The sequence below is a fragment of the Vigna unguiculata genome, chromosome 9 (genome assembly GCF_037176805.1).
Source record: "Vigna unguiculata cultivar grain cowpea cultivar isolate G323 ecotype 2 chromosome 9, ASM3717680v1, whole genome shotgun sequence".
In the NCBI taxonomy this organism is placed as follows: Eukaryota; Viridiplantae; Streptophyta; class Magnoliopsida; order Fabales; family Fabaceae; genus Vigna; species Vigna unguiculata.
The window spans coordinates 26,527,684-26,552,043 of NC_140800.1; the positions used below are offsets into that span (position 1 = coordinate 26,527,684).

The following is a 24,360-nucleotide window of genomic DNA, read 5'->3' on the forward strand; positions in this document are numbered from 1 at the left end:
TCCTATAGCACTCCAATGACGAGTGACATGATAAGGTAAATAACTAACAAATATCTTGATAACCGGTGGTACAATAGATAAAAAAACAACAAATCTCGATATGATTTGGATGACTCTGATATTATTTTAAGAAGTAAACTTTTAGGTTTAGTTCAACATTACAAAATCGATTTGTAAGTTATGATTGTACCCACTTATATATCATAAAATTATTTTATCTCTATTGGATGTGATATTTCTAATAACTTGTTTAATTTCTTGATTCATCTATCTATCATTCATACATACATGAATGCCTTAATCATACATTATTTTCATTTTTCTAAAAGTTTACTTTGTGTTCAATTTCTTCACCTCTAGATTATCTATTATTTTTCTTCTCCCTATTTCATATAGAGTAAAAATAAAATAAAATAATATTTTTTATTCTTCATTTTATGAGAATTAGTTAGCATAGTTTAGGGTTTGCTTGATGATTTTTGAAAATGAATTTTTTTAATAAAAATAATAACTTCCTTTAATTTAAACAAATTGGAGTACGGTAAAAGGTTGATGAAGATGAAAAAGAAAAGAAGCTATAAAGGAGGTGGTGTTGTACTTATAGTTAAAAGAAGGTGAAGGGAGCATTATTTGAGCGTAAAGCATGGTCCAAAGAGGACTCATGCATGGAAGGACGTCCCTTTTGTTCCTGAAAGTTGATCAGACAATACAACTCATCTCTGGTTAGCCACTTTTTGCGGTAATGCCACCATTTCCAACCAAGATTATCAAATCAACATAATTTTTCTTTCCACAAACTTTATGAAATATTTCGTGATACCTTACTAAAACTATGTGTTTTCTTAACGTGGCTGATAAAAAAATGTTTTCTTAATGGTTTTCCACCTCAGCAATCATTTATATTGACGGTTTTCTTTAAAGATGCTTCATTCGAAACTTATCTGATTAAGACCTGCCACTTCCCACACCACGAACACCAAAGGAATTGTCCAACCAAGTTTTTCTAATCAACTCAACAAATTCTAGTAAAATCATCCTAACTTCTTGCTCCACCCATATTCTATTATAATGTGCATGCAACATTATTTATAATTCATAAGTTTAAATATATACACGCGTATACATAATTGTATGAAAATACATGTAATTTTTTAAATTAAATTTATATAAAAAATATCACTTGTAATCTTAAACTTTTTTATATTGTTTCTCCTTCAGAGTCACACATACAACTGATAAGAGGCATGCATAAGTTTGAAATTTCAGTGATTTGAAAGAAAATATAAAATTAAACAAAGGGAGAGACAAAACGCGTTTCTTTGGAAGAAAGAAAGAAAAAGCAATGAAATGAGCACATACTGTATGAACTAGGAAAATTAAGATGAAAATTTCGGAAATTGCAAATTAGATTATATAATTGTATATTCTTCTGTTTGTGCGTGCGTATGGTTTTGTTCTTTTCAATTTTCTGTTTATTTCATTCCCAGTCACTGCTGAGTTTGACGGAAAGACTGAGGTCAAGCCACAAATACTACACTGCACGCGCACTTTTCGATGGGAAACTGCTTCTCCGAAGTCACCGCAGGCCGCGCCGCCATCGGCGGCACCGCCGGCGATTTCCGTAGTCTTGCTGGCGCTCCACACGACGCCGTCGAGAACTTCCTCAGGTCTCGCGGCCACCACGGTCTCTTTTCTCAGATCGAGGTTCTTTCTTTTGCTTCTTATCGAGTTTGTCAGCGTGTTTTGTTCACGTTCTCTTCTCACTCGCTTTCAGCTTTGAAGAGCTTTTACATTACAATTATCTCTTGCTGTGCTGCAGTTGTCGTTTTCAGCTTCTGGCTTGGGTGATCGTGATGTGCTTTTCAAGGTTCGTTTCCGTCGGTTAAGCGTTTGGTGAATCTGAACCTCTTGCATCCTATCTTACCTATTTAATTTGGTTAGATATAGATACTTGTTTCGGTTCCGTTTTGTCGAAATTGCAATTGAACTTGTACACTACTCGATTGTTTCTGTCTTGCTTTTGCTTAATTAGCTGATTTAATCTCTGCTTTATGCCAGCACAATTATCTCTCTTTGGTAAGTTATCCACACGGACATTTAGGAAAAAAAGAAACAAATAATAGGAAACATTATGACCATTCCAATCAAAACTAGTTGAATTTTACTTAACAATTGAACAGTCTGTAGCTTGGGGTCATGAACTGCAATCTCTGTCAAGTATTAAAAATACAGGAAGAAAAGATAACACACTAATCCCCCGATCAAGTGTAAACCGAGTCTCCTTAGTAAAAACGGAAGAAAGTGTAACAATTTTTTTCCAAATGATTGATATTAAATTTAAATATACTAACAAATGATATTTTTCATACAAACAATATGCTCTTGTGTGAAAAAAACAAATGAAAGAAATAATGTTGAAGTCCTCAAAATCTAATAGTTTAGTTGCGTTCGTGTTACAGACTAGACTCTACAAGATCCTTACGTTCACATAAGAGATCAAGGAATATCTAAATAGCACTTGTTAACGTAGTTGTCCAAATAAACCACATGGACCAATGGGCCACTGTCAAGTGTTCATCTGTTTATACGATTACCATTCCATTTTTTATAAAAATAAAGAAAAATGTTTTCAATAGCTAATGTTCTTATCTTTCAGTTAGGTGAATCTTGCTTCCATGTTAGAGTTAGGATATTTAATTTTTTTTTTTTTTTATGTAGAATAATCCAATGATGGTTCTTTATGCAAAAGGCAAAACTGGAGCACTTGAGGAAATTTGCCGTACAGAAGTTGTTCTGAATTCATCAAGTCCAACATGGATTACTAAACACACCCTCATTTATCATTTTGAGGTTGTTCAGGTTTTAGTGTAAGTTTGAATGCGATATTTTATACTTCTAACAAGGCAGATGAGCATTTTTTATTTTTACCCGATGTTTTCTGTAAAAATTCTTTCATCACAGGTTTCGTGTGTATGATGTTGATACTCAGTTTCACAATTTAGATATAAAGGTATAGTTTTTATGATGGCTTGTATACTTGGTTCCTTTTTAGTAAGATGTGGTTCCAATATAACATGTTCTTGTCACATTAGATTCTAGTCTATTGTTTCCCAATTTCTTAGAATTTTATAAATGTTAACAAGTCTATCCATGCAGTGGTTATAAGTTTGTATCTGAATGAATGATATCTTTTTTCTGTCAATGCTTTTATATTGGTAATGCTATCTACATTATTGTATTGATTATCCATACTTCTGTATACATGTTTTCTTCTCCTTCCAAGTGCAAATTTATAGCAAATCAGAAAGCTTGTATTCTATTTTTCCCAATTATCTTGATTTTACTGAGAATTGTGTGCAAATGATTCTGGCTTCTGAGAATCTTGTAATGTGTATTAAGATATGTGGGGAGGGAAAAAGGATAGGTATCGTCTACCTTGAGATAGGATGTGATAAAATTAATGGTCTCTTATCTTGTGTAGCAGTGTAGGCTTACTTACATAAATGGTTTACTAACAGCTCGCATGTGGACCACTAGATAACTACTTAAATCAGCTTATTTTTTATTTTATTTTTTTCCAAATAGCTTAGATTCTGCACAACTCCTATAACATAGCTTAAAGGTTGGGGAATAATCATCCCCAATTCCATGAAAAGATATTTGTTTCCCATGTTGGTCTTTTTGTTTTCCTGTTCATTAGATGATATAACATGTTCGTAGAGAATATCAATGTAAAATGTCCAGATTTTAACTATTTGGTTTACTTTTGCAGATGCTTGAGCTAGATGAGCAGCAATTTCTTGGTGAGGCTACATGTGTACTGTCTCAGGTAACATGGAGAATGTTAAACTTTATGTTGACACAGCTCTGACAATGAAAACGAATTCATTGCACTACAAATGAAGTTTGATCTTTATGATCCACAATGTAATTGTAGATCCAAATTTATGATCTTGAAAATGTGTAACCTTTCTGTTTTTGGTTCATTGTTCATTTCTTAACTATCTAGCTTATTACAAGTTTTTTAAACCAAGAAAGAAATGCTCATTATTCTTCCCTCTGCACTATTACTGTCAAATTTATATCCCAAGAGTTGTGCACAATAATAAATAATTGGCTTCCGCAGATAATCACACAGCGTGATCAATCATTGACTATAGATCTACACATAGAGGATTCTTTGAGATCTACCCTGCCCAAAAACTGCGGGAAGCTCCTGGTGCATGCTGAGGAGTGTGTTAGCTCAAAGACTGCAATAGAGATGGTGTTCAGGTGTTCAGATTTGGAATGCAAGGATCTCTTCTCAAGAAATGTATGCACCTGTGTTCTTTTTCTTTTTCGCATTATGAGGAGTGCCCACTCTGCTATAATACTTTTTTTTTCTTATCTTGCAGGACCCCTTTTTATTGATATCAAAAGTTGCAGAAGGTGGTGTACAAATTCCAATTTGTAAAACAGAAGTTATAAAGAATGATCTTAATCCAATATGGAAATCTGTGTTTGTGAATATCCAACAAGTAGGAAGCAAGGTATATACCTTAAATACAGTTATGTCATTTGGTGTGGCCATTTGTCTAATAACGGTAATGTTGAACTTGGCCATCACACTTTTAGATTGCCATTTTTAGTTTTCATTGCCTGTTAAAAGTATCTTATCCTTTTTGTTTCGAAGGTTCCTTCAAATAGCAGGCAGTGGGGTCAAGTTACTTTGTGTTCAAAATGTGCATCCTGTTCATGAAAACAAACTATAATTTAGAAATACTAATCTTCCATAATTTCTTCATTTCATCATTACATAATACTTAACATTGACCATGTATATTTTGGCATGATGTTCTTTATATAGTTGAATTGAAGCTATCTAATTTTTCATTTTTATAATTTACAGGAGAGTATTTTGATAATAGAGTGCTATAACTATAATAGCAATGGAAAACATGATTTAATTGGGTAAAGCTCAGTTGCTTCTTAATTATCTGTCCATGTTTCCGTTTAGTCTCTATCTTTGCTGAAATACATATTAGGGTTGTTTATTCTTGATTTATCAGAAAAGTGCAGAGATCTCTGGCTGAGTTGGAGAACATTCATAATAATGGCCAAGGGGAAAATTTATTTTTGCCATCTTCTGGTGGACAGAACCATGACAATAAGGTCTTATATTATTATTAAATTAATTTCTATCATGAATTCCTGTCTTTTCCTTAAAGCTTATGTGACTATAATACTACAGGTGTTAAGGAGCCAACTATTTGTGGACAGATTTATTGAAAGTGTCCAATATACTTTCTTGGATTACTTGGCGGGGGGATTTGAATTGAACTTCATGGTGGCTGTTGACTTTACAGGTGCAGAACAATATCCTCAAACTCATTATACTAATCTTTGGGTTAAATATAATGATCGAATGATGGAGAATGACGCAATAATATTAGGATTATTGTAGTTGTAATTTTTAAATATGTTCTTACTTGTTTTAAGTCTTATGTCATTAATTGCTGAAAATTGAATATCGTATTCCAAGATGTGATAGAACACCAGTTCATAAACTTAGAAAATACAATACTGAACATAAAATTATACATAATTTAGTAATCTTCATCCTGTCCCAAAGACAAAAAGTCTTAATCATTGATGTTGGATATCCTACACCAACTAGTGATATAGCAAAATAGTATATAAATAGGGGAAATTCTTACCTTAAAAACTAATTTAGTGAGGTTGAAACCCAAATTCTAAGAATTCCTAATACAAACAATCTGCTTACCCAATTACTTGATGAATGATCATGAATACGAATCCTCCTTCCAATCATCTCACTAAACCGTTCATAAAGTATTTGAATGCTGTTTTCACGAATTTTTGGAAACTGTGCCAAGAACATCTCATTTTTTTTAACGTTATAAACTTAAAAAACAATGACCTTATCCCATGAGGTGAAGTTGGCTACATGAATCACATGGCATTGAGCTCAGTTAGAAGCCAAATTCTTATGGGTATTATTGGAAAGTCTCTTTAACTGCGATCATTCCCATTCCGTTGTAGTTGCCACTTCTTTTGGGGCTGCTTTGATTGCGAAGGATCCATATTGACTCTCTTACCAGACCCGAGTTGCATTCACCACTTTGAACTTAAAATGCATTGATCCCACTAGGCATGCCAAATTTACGAACAATCATTGGTAGGTATGCTAGAAAAAGTTTATCAAATTTGAAAAAAAAAAAGCTAATTGCATGCTAAAATTTATGTACAATCTTGGGTAGGTATGCTAGACAAGTTGATCACATATGAGAAAGGGACGATGTTTATTAGCAATGGGTTCCTAAGCTGCATTTAGATATGCAATTTGGCCAAAATTGTATAGAAATACGGATGAATGTAAATGATAAAGATATGAAACTGCACAGTAAGGCAATATAATGAAAGAGGGTACATGAGAATAATGTTTTTGTTTCCGTTTGATCTGTGTTGGGTTGGGTATCTTAAAGAGATTACAAATTGTTGTACACATACGAAACATTTGTTTCATGTTATAATATTGTATTTCTTGGAATCACATTCCCAGAAATTATACCTAAGAATGTTATTCCTATAAACATGTTTTGGTTGCAATTTAGTAAGTGTAGAAAATATATTTAATTAAAAGTTGAAAAGTGAAAGTGGAAGAATAAATGGGGAATGACAGAGTGGATAGTAGCGGTAGGTAGTTATTGTAGAAAAAGTTCCCATGGAAATATAAGATACCTTTCATTATGAGAATAAGAAGCAACATTAGAGAAGAATAAACCTTTTATATTCCTATGAATCAACAATTTATGGGAGTATTTATTCCAAACTTATACGGAATATGGGAATGTGATACTTTTTCATTCCGAACCTCTATTTAGGTAACCAGCTGGTTCTGCAGATACATGATACATCATTTGAACCAATTTGTGGCTGCTGTGTCACCTCTGGGCAATGTGGCATTTATCTGTTTTGGATAGGTACTTCTTCGCCTTCTTGGATCATCTGAAGGTAGGTCAATATGTAAAGACAGTACTGGGCCCTCTTAGGTTCTTTCAGCTGTGGATCTACTGAAACTTCCTCCAGCATCCTCCTTCCGCCATTGACATGGCTATTATTCAGACCATTGTTGCAAGTCTAGCCTCCAATTCAACAATGGATATGTCCTAACCCTTATTTAAGGCTGATTATACATTATGGGATTTCTACTCTTGCGATGGTATTTAATCATATTATGTTTTTATTAATTTGCCCATACCACTTGGCACAGTTATTACTTTGTTCTCATTTTTCATGACAGCTTGCCTATTTTAAGTCAGAAAGATACCCAAACTTATATTATAGCTAATTTGTTATGTTTGCTATTTCTGAGATAACTAATATGAAAAATATTTTTCTTTCTGAAATATTTTGCTGATACATTAATTTTTAGCCTTGCAAAGCACCACTATTTTAACAGAGCTTTACAATAATGGTAGAATTTCAATACAAATTCACTATTGCTTAAATAATGTTACCTTTCGTTTCGTAGTTCAAACTACCACCAAGCCACTAAGTAGTTAAACAGTAATCCTCCTTACTCATAATGCTTTGGTTTCAATTTCCACTTGTGCGCTTGTCTAGGTGGAGTTTGCTCAGTTTACCTTGAGGAACCATTTGTGGGTTCCCCAAAATTCTAACCCTTTAAGTCCCTTGTTGTCAGACACAACAGCTGGTTTGAGGTTGCCCTCCGCCACCCTCAAACCGACTCTATCTGTGGGATAAAAGTAGATAAACTTAATCTAATGCCTAACATGCTTCTGGTTTTGCATGAAATGAGGGGGGAAGAAATATATGCTTACAGTGACCTTCTCTTATTTACCAGCTTCGAATGGAAATCCACGCCTTCCTGATTCTTTGCATTATATTGATCCTTCAGGACGGCCAAATGCATACCAGAGAGTGAGAAATAATTCTTTGTTTAAATTCATAACTACATGTTTAATTGATCCATCATTGACGTGCTATGAATTTATTTCTAGGCAATTGTTGAGGTTGGGGAAGTGTTACAGTTTTATGATTCAGACAAACGATTTCCTACTTGGGGATTTGGGGCACGACCAATTGATGGTCCTGTTTCTCATTGCTTCAACTTGAATGGAAGTAGTCATTATTGTGAGGTAGAGCTGCTATGTCTGGTCTTGCTTGTATTGTCATATTGAAACAGTTCTTTGTTAGTTAGAAGTTTCTGTCTGTTGTAGGTGGAAGGGATCCAAGGAATTATGATGGCTTACACAAGTGCCCTGCATAATGTATCTCTTGCAGGACCTACTCTTTTTGGACCTGTCATAAGCACAGCTGCACTGATTGCCAGCCAATCTGTAGCAAATGGTGGAAGAAAGTATTTTGTTTTGTTAATAATCACAGTAAGAGTCAATATACTTTGCAGCGTTCAATATTTATCTCTGAAAGTAAATCCTAATTTTACCTCATTGAACACAATCTGTAAGTTTATTATAACTTAATGGTTCTTTGGTTGTTTGTCATGTATGTTTCCCTCTAGTTTGCCTTAATGCATCCACAATATTATGCATAGTAAGCAAGATGCTCCATATTTATCTTACATGTAACAAAAGATCACCTATCCTTCTTACTACTAAGAATTTTATGAAGATTTTTCCATCACTGCTGCTGAGTTTAATTGGTATGCTCCAAGGATGGAGTAGTGACAGATCTTCAAGAAACAAAAGATGCCATTGTTAAAGCATCTGATCTGCCATTATCAATCCTCATTGTTGGGGTTGGAGGTGCTGATTTCAAAGAAATGGAGGTAATAAATCAAACCTGTATGCTCTTTATACGTAGAGTTGTAATGTTAGGCGTCTGAGGCTATGAACCGTGTTTGTGAAATAATTTTGTTGTCCAATTTCTTGTTTAGGTCTTAGATGCAGACAAGGGAGAGAGGCTTGAGAGTTCATATGGACGTGTTGCTTCACGTGATATAGTTCAATTTGTTCCATTTCGTGAGGTTCAAAGTAAGTGCCATTTTAAACAATTAGGATTGAGATGATGATAGAGGTTTCAGGGCCTTGTATGAAATCACTAAGAAAGAAAAATTATATACTTTGCAAAGAACAAATATTTGGTGAATGATGGCTAACATATCAAAATAATTGCAAACTTTTTCACTTGCAGGTGGATTTTCAGTTGTTCAAGCACTTCTTGCAGAATTACCGACTCAATTTTTAACTTATGTGCGGAGCAGAGATATCCAACCAAGCCTCTAGACATGGAAAAACTGTACATAAAGAAGTTTTCAATTCATTGATCATTGTGCAATATTTCGAGGTCCTTTTCTGTTCTTCAATCAACGAATTCGGCTAAAGGACTGAAGAGCTGTTGCTTTGTGCTAATTAACAGCTCAAGAAAGGTTCGCCTGCTAGCTGTCTTATCTAAAGGATACTTCTGATCGACCCTTATGATTGCCATTTCCTTTTTCTTTTTGTGCACGTGTCCTTTTGGGTTTTCCTAGATGATGGTTTGTCTAAAGGTAGTTGCACTAAGTTGAAATCAATGTTTCCTTCCAACTAAAGACAAACTTTAGTCCTTCTGCCTGCTCTGCATGGTATGATTTGTAATGGAAATCCAATAATTTTTTTATGTCTTTAGGCATCACATTTACAGATACAAAATAATATGTATAAAAAAACTTTAGCATAGCTGAAGTCTTGTTTGTAGTTCATTATGCCCATTTATTACGTTGCTGCAAAAAATTGCTGGTGACCAATTGGTCTTAAGTTTGAATTTAGAAATATCTTTATATATACCTGCTTAGGTAAGATTGTACATAATGATTCTTCTCTATATCTTTGTATAACGAGTAATCTTCTATAGATGGTCCATGATACACCATAATTATAATAATTGTGTATTGTGTGGTCTTTGCATACTAGATTTTCGCAGTCGGAGATGATATTTTGCAGCGGAGTTGATATTAAATGAAATACAGTTTATAAGAGAAATCCATTTATAGTCATGGAAAATGGTGGGAGTAGTTTTTTTTTTTTTTTCCTATTTGCAGGCTCCAAAGAAACCGTGAACATATGATGAGTTCGATCTCTAATAATAACAACACCAATTACGACGACATTAAATTAAAAAGTGAGGAAGTCCTAATGAACTAACCTTATTCTGGTAACAGGAGAAATGGTCAATAAATAATCTTTGCCTTTAAGATTTTGTTTGTACCATTATGTGGGAAGTGACAACTTCAAAGAAAAAGAGAAGGGCATTTTATTTTTCAGTTTACCCAGAAATAAACTGAGTTTAACTGAAATTTGAACTGTTCCAAACTCAAAACAAACAAAAATACTAAAAGTCATCGAAGAAAAAGACGAAGATATGAGGAAAGAATAAAAAACGAAATTGAAGTGCAAAATAAGTACTAATTAACTCTTAAACTCTACAACTTAATGTCAACTTGATTCATAAAAGTATAATTTGTTTGTTAAACTGATCCTTAAACATTATAACGGAATAATGAAATAACATCAGAAACTTAACTAGACATTCAAAACCTAAATGACGTTGTTTTAAAGACTAAATTGATGTAGGGTTATATTTTCAAAGATCAAAATATTCATTTTACTAAGAATTTAAAATTATGATCCAGGACGACCTAGCATTACTATTTTTAGGTTGCAAATTAGTTATTATTTTGAAAGTTAGATTATGGTTTTCGATTTTTGTTGTTGGGAACCATTTTGAAAATTAGTTTGATATAATGGAAAGTAGATCTATCTCGGGATTTCCCCTCTTTTCTAAAGTATCACTTTATTTGATAGTAAATAATTAAATAATTAAATAATTAAATAATTAAAAAGTGTACAAGTCTAACATTAGCAAATAGGATTGTGTTGGGGTGTCCCACCAAAAAGAAAAAAATGATTGGGTTGGGCATGAGATTTGGATAATTTAAAGAGGTCATAAATTAATTTCAATTTTTATATTGATTTTTTGATTATATATGTTTTTATATTATAACTATTTAAAAGACATGTCAACCCATAATTCTAGAAATTGACCTAGGCTAATAAATCATAATCGGCAAACTAAATGGATCAAATCAAATTACTATTCTTTTAGTTTAATGCATCCATTTTACAATTATTTAAGTTAATTCATTAAATTAAACTTATTTTCACATCACACCACCATTCTAGTTTTCTAAAGAAAAAGTAACGAATCCAACATATGGTTAAAAGAAAAGAAAGCAAGAAATAGCAATAAAGAAAAGTAAAGTATTAAAAGTAATAATATTTTAAATAAGTAGAATTCGTAGAGTAACAAGGCTTTGTTGTTGTTATAAATGCTCGAGACTTTGACTAATGTTTTGCTTTCCTTTTGCCATAGTTTAAACCATTTATTTCCATAGATGGAACAACAGGCACATTGTTTTTTCTAGAGGGTGGAGAAAGAAAATACTGGTGAAATTCACATTTTAAAATGTTATGCAATACATTTTTATGCTTATTTTTCTTCATACATGAAGTTACGGAGGAATTTATGCAATATATTTCTTAAATATTTTGTGCCTAGATAAGAAAATTTCCACTTTGGATACTGAGATCTAAGCTATTTCGTAATTGGTGTTCTCTTTTCAATTATATAAGAAATTGACTTTAAAATTCCACATCAATTAAATATAAAATCAATTTACAACCTTTAATGAAAATGAGTTAATTGATCAATACTTTCAAGACAAATATCACTGTGATGCACTATGAAAATAAAATTAAAATGAAAAAAAATTAATCGAATGATTTTTTTTTTCAGGAACTAAAAATAAATAAATTATGAATAATTTGATGACAACATAAAGATGTAATCAAGATAAATTTAAAATGTAAAAACCATGATCTAAGCTTTCCCAGTAAAACTCAAATCTATGGATAGCACGTACGTCAACAACTAGAGGTATTCAATAATTTGTCTCCATGACATTAGATTATTATATAATCGTACATGACTTTTTTAAAATTAATTATTATTTCAGAGGACATAAGTAATATAAAAGTATCATGTTGACTTAGAAGAGCATGCTTCATTATTTTTCTAATTTAATAAAGTACAATTGGACTGAAACACAAAGTTTGGCAAGGAATTACACTTTAAAAGATTCAAGGTTGGTTTATTTTCAAATTTTTAGACTTGATGACTCTGACTTATCTAATTTACCTAATAAAGATTCTAATAAGCCTTAGTTTGACGTTTTTAAAATTTGGTTCATTAAAAAAATTCCATTTAAAAACCCTAGTTTATAAGCAAGACATTTTAAATATGTCAAAAATTCCACTTGTAAATAAAGTAAGGCCTAAACTAATATGTATAATTTAAGCTTTCAAATATGTAAATATTTCTCTAATTTCAAAGTATTACTAATAGAATTTAACATACATATTATTCGGACTTAAATAAGAAGGCATATCTTTTAAATTTAAAACTTATAATATTATTTATTGAGTTATGAATCATCGCTAATAGGGTTTACTTTATTAGAGTTTTTTAAACAATTTTGGTGTAGCTTCCATAGTATTTTTTTGAGATGTGTCATATTATTTGAAGAAATTCATTCCATGAGAAAACAGTTTATTGTACAAGAAACTTTTTTAAGTTAAAAAACTAAATATGTTATTTGTTATATTAGAGGTGTTAAAACCGATTTTATTCCATATTAATTTAAGTGGAATTGAGTTGGAAAATATTTAATTTTATTTTTAAATATGAGTGAAATTTAATCTAACCTATTAAAAACGTGTTCCAATTGGGTTGGAAATGTGTTGATGCATAACCCACAAACAACTATTTGTTATTTATTTTTACTATTTTTCTTAACTTTTTTTGTTATAATAATTGAAAATTTAATATATTCAATAATTATTAGAATATTCTTCAATAATAGTTGAATAGTTTAAATACTTAATTTTTTTCTTTAATTATATAAATTAATATTTTAATATTTCTTGAAATAAGAAAATATTCTAACTGTACAGTTATAAGGAGATGAGTGAAGTTAAATCACCTTTATTTTACAACAATAAATGTACATAATAAATTAAAAGTATAAAATATCTTTATGAGTTCTTCATAAACCAATTTTAATTCAATTCATAGTAAATTAAGAAAAAAAATTTATTCCCTTTAACACTCCTGTGATACATGTATAGTAAAATTCTTTAAAATGATCTTATAACTTGGCTAAATTAAATGAATTTGAAATAATTTAAAATGATTTGTTTTTGTGAAAGGTTGAAGAAAAAGAAGTTGTTGGTAGAAGCTTGTTGTAGCAGTGATTGAGTTAGGAGACAATGCATTACGTGTCTTATTCCAATAGGAGCACTATAAAGCAGTCTAAGGACTTAGGTCAGTTAGGTGAGAGTTTTGATTTGTGATACAACCATCGAAAATTGATCTTTCTACTCATACCATAATTAGGTATTAGTCTCTTTATTTTAAATTCATTTATGCGTGCTAGTGTCTAACAAATTATATTAACTGATGTTTTACTTTTAACAAAAATATTAAAAGATTTTTTCGCTTATTTATTCAATAAACGTATTTATTATTGAACAAAATTCCTTCTTTTCGAAAAGAATAAGTCGTATTCCAAACTTCTTTTATATTTATAATTTAACTTAAATATATCAACATTGTTAAAGTTTTTATGTTGTTTTTAATTATATATTTTCAGGTATGATTACCTTACTACTTTTTGTAATAAATATAATAAAATGGGTTAAATATGTTTTTGTCCCTCAAGTTCCAGTGAATTTTGGAATTAGTCCTTTTTCGAAACTTTATTCCAATTTAGTCCTTTATCTTTAGAAATGTGTGAATTCAGTCCTTCTTACCAATTTTTGTTAAGTTTATTTGATATTTTAAACGTATTTTATGATAATATTTAAGTTAACAGTAAAGCAAAAATGTGTCAAACGGTATAAATAATTTAAATATTATAATGAAATGCACTTGAAATGTTAGATAAACTTAACAAAAATTAGTTAAAAGGACTAAATTCACGCATTTTTAAAGATGGACTAAATTGGTATAAAGTTTCGAAGAGGGACTAATTCCAAATTTCACTGAAACTTGAGGGAGAAAAAAACATATTTAACCCTAATAAATTTCATAGACATAATAATTGTGTTATGTTACGTTATTATATTATATCATGTTATATCATGTTATATCATGTTATATTACTTTATTATTTTTTATTATATTATAATTGTGTGTTATATTATAATATATTTGTATTTTTGTGTTGTATTACATAAAGAGTATTATAAAATTAATTACAATTAATATTATATATATATATATATATATATATATAAAAGATCCCTTTTTCTTTTTGACTTATAAGCGTAAGGCTTGGTCTTTTTAGTGGGCCTAAGATCAGCTCACTTAGGGACTTCAAAACCCTAAGTGTCCTTTCACTTCCCATTCTGTTCTCACTTTGTCAACAGCTCACTCCTCAAACACTCTCTCCTCTCTTTACAGAAGCTCTACTAGGGTCTGACTTCGGTTCCTCGTTGAGCTAGACAAAACTCCATTCTACTCTGTGTAAGTTGGTTCTCGACTCATGCTTTCTTTTCTTCCACTTTTTTTTTTCGTGGTTCTAGTTAGGGTTCATCGTAGTAACCTCGTTTTCATTTTGTGCCACTATTCCCAACTTTTGAATATGCTCCTAAAGTTGTTGTGTTCGTTGCCTTAGGAGTCAGAGTCTTTTGGCTAGCTTTTTTCAGGTAAGGGAAGCTAGGGTTTGTTTGTAATTTCTGAATGTTGTGTATTCTAGCTTTTCTTCGTGTTTAAATATGGCTTGTGTGGTACTGTGGTTACATAGAATACCTCGATGTGTTGTTAGGATTGAAAGAATGGCTGATACAAGTGTGAACAGTGGCGAGAATTGATATTCTCGCCCAAACGAGCTTGTCTCACCTAGGCGAGAATAACAGAAGTTGGCCCAGGTTCCTGCTCGAGCTCTCGCTCAAGCAGAGAAGTTTCGTTTTGAGCGATGTGTCATCTCGCTCAGGCGAGAGGGGCTTACCTAAGCGAGAATTCGTGGGAGCCTGATGTGTTTCGCTGCAGTGGTAGCTTAGGCGAGAGACCTCAACTTTTGGGCGAAGAGCAGTCTCGCTTAGACGAGGAGGTCTCGCCTAAGCAAGAACTCGCAAACCCTATTGCGCTTTCTGTTGGCAATCTCGCCTAAGCAAGACCCTGTAGCTTAAGCGAAAGACCTCTTTCGCCTGAGCTAGTATCCATAGCTTGAGCGAGACTGATACAAGAATTTGTGTTCTTTTCCATGTTTTTGGATTGTTAGTTGTATGCTTGGTTGGAGTACCCTATTTAAAGTATGAAGTATGTGAATATGCATGTAATATCTGATTGTATAGGCTGGAATTGATGACTTTGGTATGATCTTCGTATGGAACCTGATTGGATGTTTGGTTATAAATATTAGCATGAGATGGGTATGCATGATAACTTTATGTATGGTTGGTGAGACATGATTTTGGTATGATTTAGGACGTAATTCCATGAATCTCTATGGTGAGATCTCATGGTGGTGCCTCATGGTCAAGACGTAATTCCATGACCCTTTTTGGTGGGAGCTCATGGTGGTGCCTCATGGTTAGGACGTAATTCCACGGAGCTTTCGTGGTGATGACTCATTATATAATTTAGTAAGGATTCAAGTAATTGCATCCTGAAACTCTAAAGAGTTAGTGAGTCTCACGTAAAGCGTACTGACTCAAATGGTGAGAGTAGTAGGAGGCCCTAGTCTTTGGCAGGATAATGGCCTTAGATTTTTTAAGACTAACCTCGTGCGTGGTAGGGTGAAACCCATTGGCAATGGCTCTACAGAGTAGTAGGGGCCACCACAAGTGCAAGTATCTAGTGAATCTGACTGATTATAAGTATTCGGATAATTGAGTCTTAGAGTCTTGCTTGTTGGTCATCACATGCTTGGTTGTTTTATGTATCTTTGTCTTTTAAATTGTATGCAATTGTATGATAAAACATTTTTCACTCTAGCTTACCCTTTCTGTTTGTTTACGTGTCTTATGTGTGATTTTCTTCTTTTGTGATGATCATCAATTTATTGATGTGAGCAGATGTGGAAACTTCTAGTGGTCGTCAGGGTGATAGAAATTTCGCTACATAACTATTCTTAGGTTGGACTCTCTACTCCGAGTATTCTTAAAGGCTGAGGCGTACGTACTACCTTGTATTTTGGGATACAATTAAACCTTTATTTTATTTGTTAATGACATCGTGGTGTGCCTTAGTATTTCCCTCTAAGTATCTAAGATAATTGTAAGGAGTGACATTTATGCTCCATAATTTTGCTCTTTATATTATTTTTGTGTGATGTTTCATTTAATTAAGCTTGTTTATTAAATGGGATGTTAATATATATATATATATATATATATATATATATATATATATATATATATATATATATATATATATATATATATATATATATATATATATATATATATATATATATATATATATATATATATATATATATATATATATATATATATATATATATATATATATATATATATATATATATATATATATCAATTAGATTGGATTATTAAATTTCACCAAACCCAACCATTTAAATATTAATTTTATTTTATTAAAACCTTTTAATTTTAAATAATGAATTTTCTTATGTTTAGTCTATTAAAATATAATTTTAATTCACTAAAATGATGTTTAGTGATTTTAACACATTGTTTTAACTTACTATAAAATCGTGTAACTTCATAAATTTTTTATTTCATTAAAATATTTTTTAGCTCATTAAAACTATCTGACTTGCAAAGCTACAGTTCACACTCTTTATTAATATAAATTAGAAAAAGAATACGAAACATAAAGTTTTGAAAGTTATTCATATAAATGTTTTGTATGCTAAAGTTGTGAGAACCTAGAAAATTGTATTTTAGGATTGAGAATGTTTTAAAATAATGAACCCTATTATTTTAATGATAAAACACTTAAGTATAAATAGAAATTTCATAAAGAAGTCTCATTACTTAAAAACACTCCATATTTCTAAAAATTCTTCTCTAAGAGTTCTCTTCATTCTCTCTAAGCTTGCTCACAATCTGTTCGTCCTTTTATAGATCGAAGATCGTAGGATTTCTCCTTTGTCGTGAGCTCGTCAAGATCTACCGATCAATTCTTCTTTTAGGTAAGTTAGTTGTCAACACATTTCCTCATCTTCTTAGTTTCATCTGATTTGCATGCGGGGTTTTCCTGCTTGCATGCATTCTTTTGTTGTTTTTCATGAATCTTTATTGATCAATGTCTTGGTTGGCACGATGAGATTGTTTTGATGTTGTCACTAGGTGGAGAAGGGTACCTTGCGAGTTAGGAAGTGTTTTGGCTTTTGGGTTTGTGTAACTGCTTTATCAAGGTAAGGGAAGCTAGTCTTGACTTGTTTTATAGTGTTTTTGCTGTTTGATGGATGCATGTTGAGTTAAATTAATTGAGGACAAATAGAATATTTTGATAAATCTTGTTTGATGTGTATTGTTGAGGTGATCTTGTATGATTTGGTTGAAAGATGCATGTAGAATGATTGTGCTTCTCTGAATTGGTCTTGTGTTGATTGAGAGAAATGGAATCTAATTAATTAAGCAATTTCGTACAAGCCCTAATGTTTTAAAACTTTGTTTAACCAAAGTACTACGAGATGGGTACCAAATTGATTAATTGAACAAATCCAACTTCCATCATCTCACATAGTGCATTTTCTGATTTTTGATGCAGCGTTGAGTGGTAGCACACTAGTGTTGAGCACCAACCTCATTGTGCAGGTCTGGAAGCATTTTAACTCTAGGCCGTTGAGCGCCAACATTGTACTATAGGTCTAGAGCATTTTGGCTCTAGGACGCTAAGCACCAAGAAGTGTCGTTGAGCGCCAATTTGGCACTAAGTGCCACCTCTAAGCATAATTTTATGTTTGGCACTGTTTTCTCCTTTGTCTTTTTGAGATAGATTCATGTAATGGACCTTATTTATGTTTATGACTTTGAATTCTCCCTAATCCATGACTAACTAGTCTTGATCCTATTTATCATAATCTTATTTGGCATAATTGAACTACAATGATGTTGTCCTTTGTGACAAACACCATCAAGGTCCCACCAAAGACACCCCTATGCTCTAGTTCTAACAGTTTGAGAGTTTTTCTTTTCTTTTTTCAAATAAAATTTGGATTCCTTTACCTCTTTGGCAATCCCCTATATGGTATCCCCCTTAGTCCCAAGGATCCTAAAGACGATGGGACTTGAAGCGGCATAACTAAAAAGGGATGGCAGGAAGAGTCAGTTGGTTATGATGGCCTCTTTCATGGGAAATGGGATAGTCATATGTGTGTGACTGTTAGATTGAAATTGATATGACAATTAGTGTGGATTGGGAGTAACGTGCGAGTTCATCCTTCATCCTATAAATATAAACCTTTGCGCTTGTAGGGAAGGAGACACTTAGTAGGTTTATAGGATCCTATTAGGGCTATTTGACAATGATGATGATGAATCCCCTTGTACCTTGGCCAATGACAGGGTCGAGGATATCTTATGTCTTCTCGATGGGTATGAGTGGTAGATTCTAGAGTAAGTGAACATTTTTCTAGTGATTGCACTTTTCATTTGTCTTATTTTTAGTTTGTAGAATATTTTTTGTCATAAGTACATAATAAATTTGGTTCATTAGTAATAATTGATTTAATTTTGTATGTTTGACTATGACATTTTCTCACTATTTCGACCATATTTTGTTTTTTATGATTCTAGTTTCATTGGATTCTACACTTTTAGGGCTTCATGTTGGACATATTGATTGCTAAATTTGTACTTCTCTGCTATGTTTTCTGATTTTTAGAAGTTAAGGCACACTTGTAGTAAAGAGAACCCTACGAATTTATACATTTTTAATTGGGCTTCTAGACATGATTAGAGTCCAAATTAGGCCTATATTTGCTTTATTTTTTTTTCAAAATTAGGATTTAGGTTGGAGCACATTTGAGACTTAAAGTTGCTTAAAACAATGGAGAGAAATCAATTACACAAATTTTAGGATTTTAATTTTTCTATTTTTGTATTTATTTTTTCTTTTCAATAATTCTCTTACCATTCTTCTATTGCAGTTTTGTTATTTTCTAACGGAGAACCAAATATTTGATGATCAATTCATAGATCCAATAGCAAGAAACATGAATTGAGTTTTGCATTGATTGTTTAGTCGATTTGAGTTTGTTCTTCTCTTGCCTAATTTCAATTTTGCTCTTTGTGATATGAATTTGCGTTTCCTTAAATTATAATTCAAATTGGAATCGATTGAATCTAATAATTTAATAATTGAATATACATTAGGTTGGATGATATTGAGGTTTAGTCCATATAAAATAATTTTTGATTAATTTTTTTGATAATTATTCATACTTGAATCTAATATTTAGAAAAAGAATTGATGATCATTGTAGGGAAATAAAAAATACTATAGTTCCCTGGAGCTTTTAATATAAAGTTCGATCTAGATTGATTTTCAGAGGACACATACTAAATTGTATTCCATATTTAGTATTTTCCTAGTGAAAATAAAAATAGGGGGTTTTTGGATTCATGAATACAAAACCATAAATTGGGAAGCAAAACTATATAAAAAAACGAAATTCTAAAAGATTAAAATTGACTAATCCATATATTCTAATGACCAACAATGTGAATCATAGTCTTCAAAATATTATATCTAAGTTCAAAATGATTAATCAATTTACTTATACAATCAAACTGCTCGTATTCAATTATCAAATTACGATTTATTTGATTCCAAATTTGAATTCTAATTTCAAGAAACACACATTGGTATTACAAAGAGCAAAATCGAAATTTAGGGAAGAGAAGAATAAACTCAAATGGTTGACGCAAAATTCAATTTGTGTTATTTGATGTTGGATCCATGAATTGATCGGCAAAGATTTAGTTCTCCATTAGATGATAATAACAAAACTGTAACATAAGTATGATAAAAGGATATGAAAAGACAACAATTGATAGAGAAAAAGAAAAACTAAAATCTTAAAATTTTGAGCAGCATTACACCTCAAATAGGCTTTGACCTAAAATCTATTTTTTCAAAAATTTGAAGCAACTACAAACCTAATGAAAAAACGTGCAAATTGTAACACCCCATTTAATTAATAAACGTAATTAAAAGAAGCGTCACATCAAAATAATATAGTAGCACAGTCTTAAAGTTCAAACACAACTCCTTACAATATCTGGAAAATACTAGGAGAGACCAAGGCACACCACGATGCTAGGTACAAACGAAAACTAAAGACTTAACAGTAGATGATAGAGTATTAAAGAGTAAAGCAGTACATGGGCCATAGCCCTAACGAAAAAGCCCAAATAAAACATGAAGTCCAGTCCAAGCAGACTATGCAGCGGAATCATCCCTTCCCTGTTGACCTCGAGTGCCTCTCGCATCTGCTCACATCAATAAATTGATCATCATCGCAAAAGGAGAAAAACCACATACAAGACAACCAAACAAGCAAACAAGGTAAGATAGAATAGAAACAGATTATCAAGCAGTCACATGCTATTACAAATCCAAACAATATTTATCAACCAATCATGTTATGACTTCTCAAGCAATACACTAGACTCAGACTCGACTCATCCAGATTACATATAATCTAGTCGGATTCAGCGGATGCTTGCACTTGTGGTGGATTATCCTGCTCACCCCCGAGCTAAGTGTTACAAGTGTTACAATGTTTCAATCCCCCACACACAAGGTTAGCCCTTAATGAATTTCACGCCTCCTGCTACTCTCACCACAAGAGTCATTCCGCTCTATGTGAGACTAACTGACTCCTTAGAGCATCAGGATGCAACCTTACCTTGAATCCATACCATATAGATGGAGCACCACCATGAACTCCTACTAACAAGGGTCATGGAATTACGTCCCGACCATTGAAGTACAACCGTGAAATCTCACCTAGAGATTTCAAGGAATTACGTATTGACCACATACTAAATATATTCAAGCAACCAAATAATATTAATCATGCATTTAAAACCCCATGCCAACCTCTATAGTCCATCCTCATTCACATTACATGTTGAATCCATACCATCTCATTCTTCCCAATTCATGAATATAGAATTTCATCTCATACCAATACCATTGCCACTTTAATACCAACCATCTCATTCATTTTACATACTAAGATCACATCAACATATTTATTCAATTCATAACTACATATATTCCATGCCTTTCTCATACTTCATACTTAAAATATATAAATCAATCAACCAAACAATCCATAACAACCAAGTGAAGAAAACAGCGAGGCCTACAACGGATCTCGCTCAAGCTAGAAGCCCTCGCTCAAGCGAGAGGAGTCCCCTCGCTCAAGCTACAGTCCCTCTCCTAGGCGAGATCGCGATAGAGGCCCTGGGAGGTTTTTCGCACGCTCGCTTAGGCAAGCCCTCCTCGCCTGAGCAAGTCCACTCCTCGCCCAAAGGTGAGGTTCCTCGCCTAGGCCGCAACTGCAGCGACACACCTCCAGCTCCCATGCGTTCTCGCTTAGGCGAGCATCTCTCGCCTGAGCGAGATAGTACCTCGCTCAAAACGAAAGCCCTCCGCCTAAGGAAGAGCTCGAGCGCGGGCTAGGGTTTGTTTATGCAAGTCTCGCCTAGGCGAGCCAGGGTCGCTTGGACGAAAATGTCGGGTCTCGCCACTATTCTCCCTGCAACAGTCATACATTCATGCCCAAACAACAATACCATTCCATCCAAGCGTTTATAGTAGCACATCAACCACACAATCATGCAAACATTGACAAAAGAGCAAGAATCGAACTATCATGAAATCCCTAACTTCCCTTACTTGGAAAGAGCTACTAAGGGAGATCTTGGGCACGAATCCTAAGGCAGTTCAGTGAGCTGAAGATGAAGACAGTGGAGCAAGGATAGATTACTACGGTTATCCCTAGTGGGAAACGCAAAGTTCAACTGACAAACAAAGTGTATGGATTGAAACGTGCTTGAGCTTGCTTGACCAAGAGCTGGGACCAAACCCTAGTAGAGCTTTCCGTTGCGAATAGGAGAGAGTTTGACGACTGTGTTTCTGTAAAGTGGAGTGAATGGATTAGATTAGGACATATTAGTTTGAATTTTCCATTGGGCCAACCCTTAGGCCCAAAAGATTGGGGCAGCCCTAAAAATAAAGGGTAAGGTAGAAAGTGGACCTTACACAAATCTGCATAGTTTCTCTTTACAATGAATTTGTTTCAACTTTTAAAAATCATAAAAAAGAAAACCAAAGAAGTCCAAATTCAACAATCAATATCTTGATTTTGAAGTTCTGAAAGTGTAGAATACAATAAAATTAGAATTAAATAAAAATGAATGTATACAAGAAAAGTTATGGCCAAAGTAGTAAGAAAATGTTAGATGAACTAAAACTATGAAATTAAAATAGTTATTATTAATGAACCCAATTTATACTTATGATAGAAAATAAACTAGAAACTGAAAAATAATATAAAAACAATGTGTTATCACTACATAATAAAATGTAAATGTGTGTAAAAAGTATGTATTATCGTAGACACACAACCTAAAGAAATTGAAAGAAAACATTTTTGTGAATGTTACGCTATAAAAGCTTCTTTTAGCATTTTTAATTTTTGTTAATAAAAAAAGCAGTTGAGTAACTGATTATATAACAGAATAATTGGATATAAATCTTCATAACGAATTAAATGAAAGAATGTTTTTGTATGTTTTCAAGTTCTCATTATTATAGTTAGTGAAGATATTTTATAATTTATTAAATGTGTTTCTGCACTTAATGAGGATTGATTAACATATATAATTGATTATAATAGAAACACTAACAACTTTTCAAAATCCAGTTAGGTTAATTGATTATCAGCTTTGATTTAATCAATTAAATGCTTTAATATCATATTTAAACCAATATTTTATGAAAAATGAAATCAATTGAGATTTTCATAGGAGTTTTCATACATTCAAGAGTGATTTAAAATATTTTCAAAGAATCCAAAGAAAAGATTGTCTTGTGAACAAGATACTTATATATATATACACTTGTACTTTTCTTGTGGTGAATATTTTAGTAAACTCTTTCTTGCTGTTTTGTTGGTGTGTTCCGATGATATTCTGTATTGATTTTTGTTGGAGTGTTTTTTTGTATTTGTTTTTTTTATTGATATAGAATTGATAAGATTGAGATCTTGAAGATTGTCAAAAATTGATTTTATGACTTAAACTCATTATTTTTCTTGTTATTTATTACCCAACGATAAAAATACATAACACATATATAATTATTTAAAGTAATTTTATTTTAAAAAAAATATGGAAGCTAATAAACTTGTTCACTATTTTCTTAATTTTCGGATTATTTAAATTAGGAAGTCTTGTGTAATGTTGCAATTATTAAGCGATTTATCCTCTATACAAATTAAAAAAAGTAATATATATATATATATATATATATATATATATATATATATATATTAGGTATTATTAAAATATTAATGTAACATTGTTTTTATTAGTATAATCATGGTCCAAAAAATTAAATTATAGTTATATTATGAATCTAGATCAATATATTATGTTATATTAATTAATACCGTATAATATATACTAATATCTATTTTTATGCTAACAAAATTATTTAGCTTATAAAAAAACTTCCAAAATTATTTACTATCCCGTGTTGACTAAGACACATTATTTATGATAACCGTTAAATGTTATCTATCCAGCAAGGACTATAATAATAGGAGAACAAATATAGCTAACTGTTTTTAAATATGTATTCGTAATATGAACTTGAAAATACTTCTGATGGCGTGGGATTTTTTCTTTTTTTTTTTACTTTATACCATACAGTCTATATAAGCCATTGAATGAACTGTTTTTTCATTGTAAGAATTTGTTTAAAAGATGAGTGGTATGCATGAAATATACTTTTTAACTATAAATAATCTCACTTTGTATTTAATATATAATTATACTTACAATTTAATAAAATAATAAGATATATAAACTTCAATGAATAATAAAATATGCGAAAAAACGTGGCATAATAGAATTTTTCTTGTTTAAAAAAGTTAAAAATTGATGAACTTTAGATTTTGGTGTGTACTGTTTGAAGGTGCTATATGTCGCAGTGTTCACACCGGTAAACACGGAATCGCATTATATAAAAATCAAAGAACGGAAA

The 24,360-nt window shown here is 31.9% G+C and overlaps 1 protein-coding gene across 4 annotated transcripts; it reads left to right on the forward strand.

Moving 5' to 3' along the window:
• Positions 1-1,007: 1,007 nt before the first annotated feature.
• LOC114163094 (protein BONZAI 1-like) lies at positions 1,008-9,719 on the forward strand. 4 transcript variants are annotated; one of them, XM_085666495.1, is made up of 18 exons: positions 1,008-1,025; positions 1,488-1,704; positions 1,820-1,867; positions 2,719-2,867; positions 2,962-3,010; positions 3,773-3,829; positions 4,127-4,312; positions 4,395-4,529; positions 4,889-4,950; positions 5,049-5,151; positions 5,231-5,345; positions 6,885-6,983; positions 7,868-7,944; positions 8,025-8,162; positions 8,244-8,408; positions 8,699-8,812; positions 8,921-9,017; positions 9,178-9,719. In XM_085666495.1, the coding sequence occupies exons 2-18, from the start codon at positions 1,555-1,557 to the stop codon at positions 9,267-9,269; spliced, it is 1,836 nt and encodes a 611-aa protein (XP_085522621.1). In that variant the 5' UTR covers positions 1,008-1,025; positions 1,488-1,554; the 3' UTR covers positions 9,270-9,719. The 4 variants fall into 4 exon arrangements, with proteins under 4 accessions (XP_085522621.1, XP_085522620.1, XP_027902972.1 ...); XM_085666494.1 differs by lacking the exon at positions 1,008-1,025 and adding an exon at positions 1,089-1,360; XM_028047171.2 differs by lacking the exons at positions 1,008-1,025; positions 6,885-6,983 and having other exon boundaries at positions 1,097-1,704.
• The last annotated feature ends 14,641 nt before the right edge of the window (positions 9,720-24,360 follow it).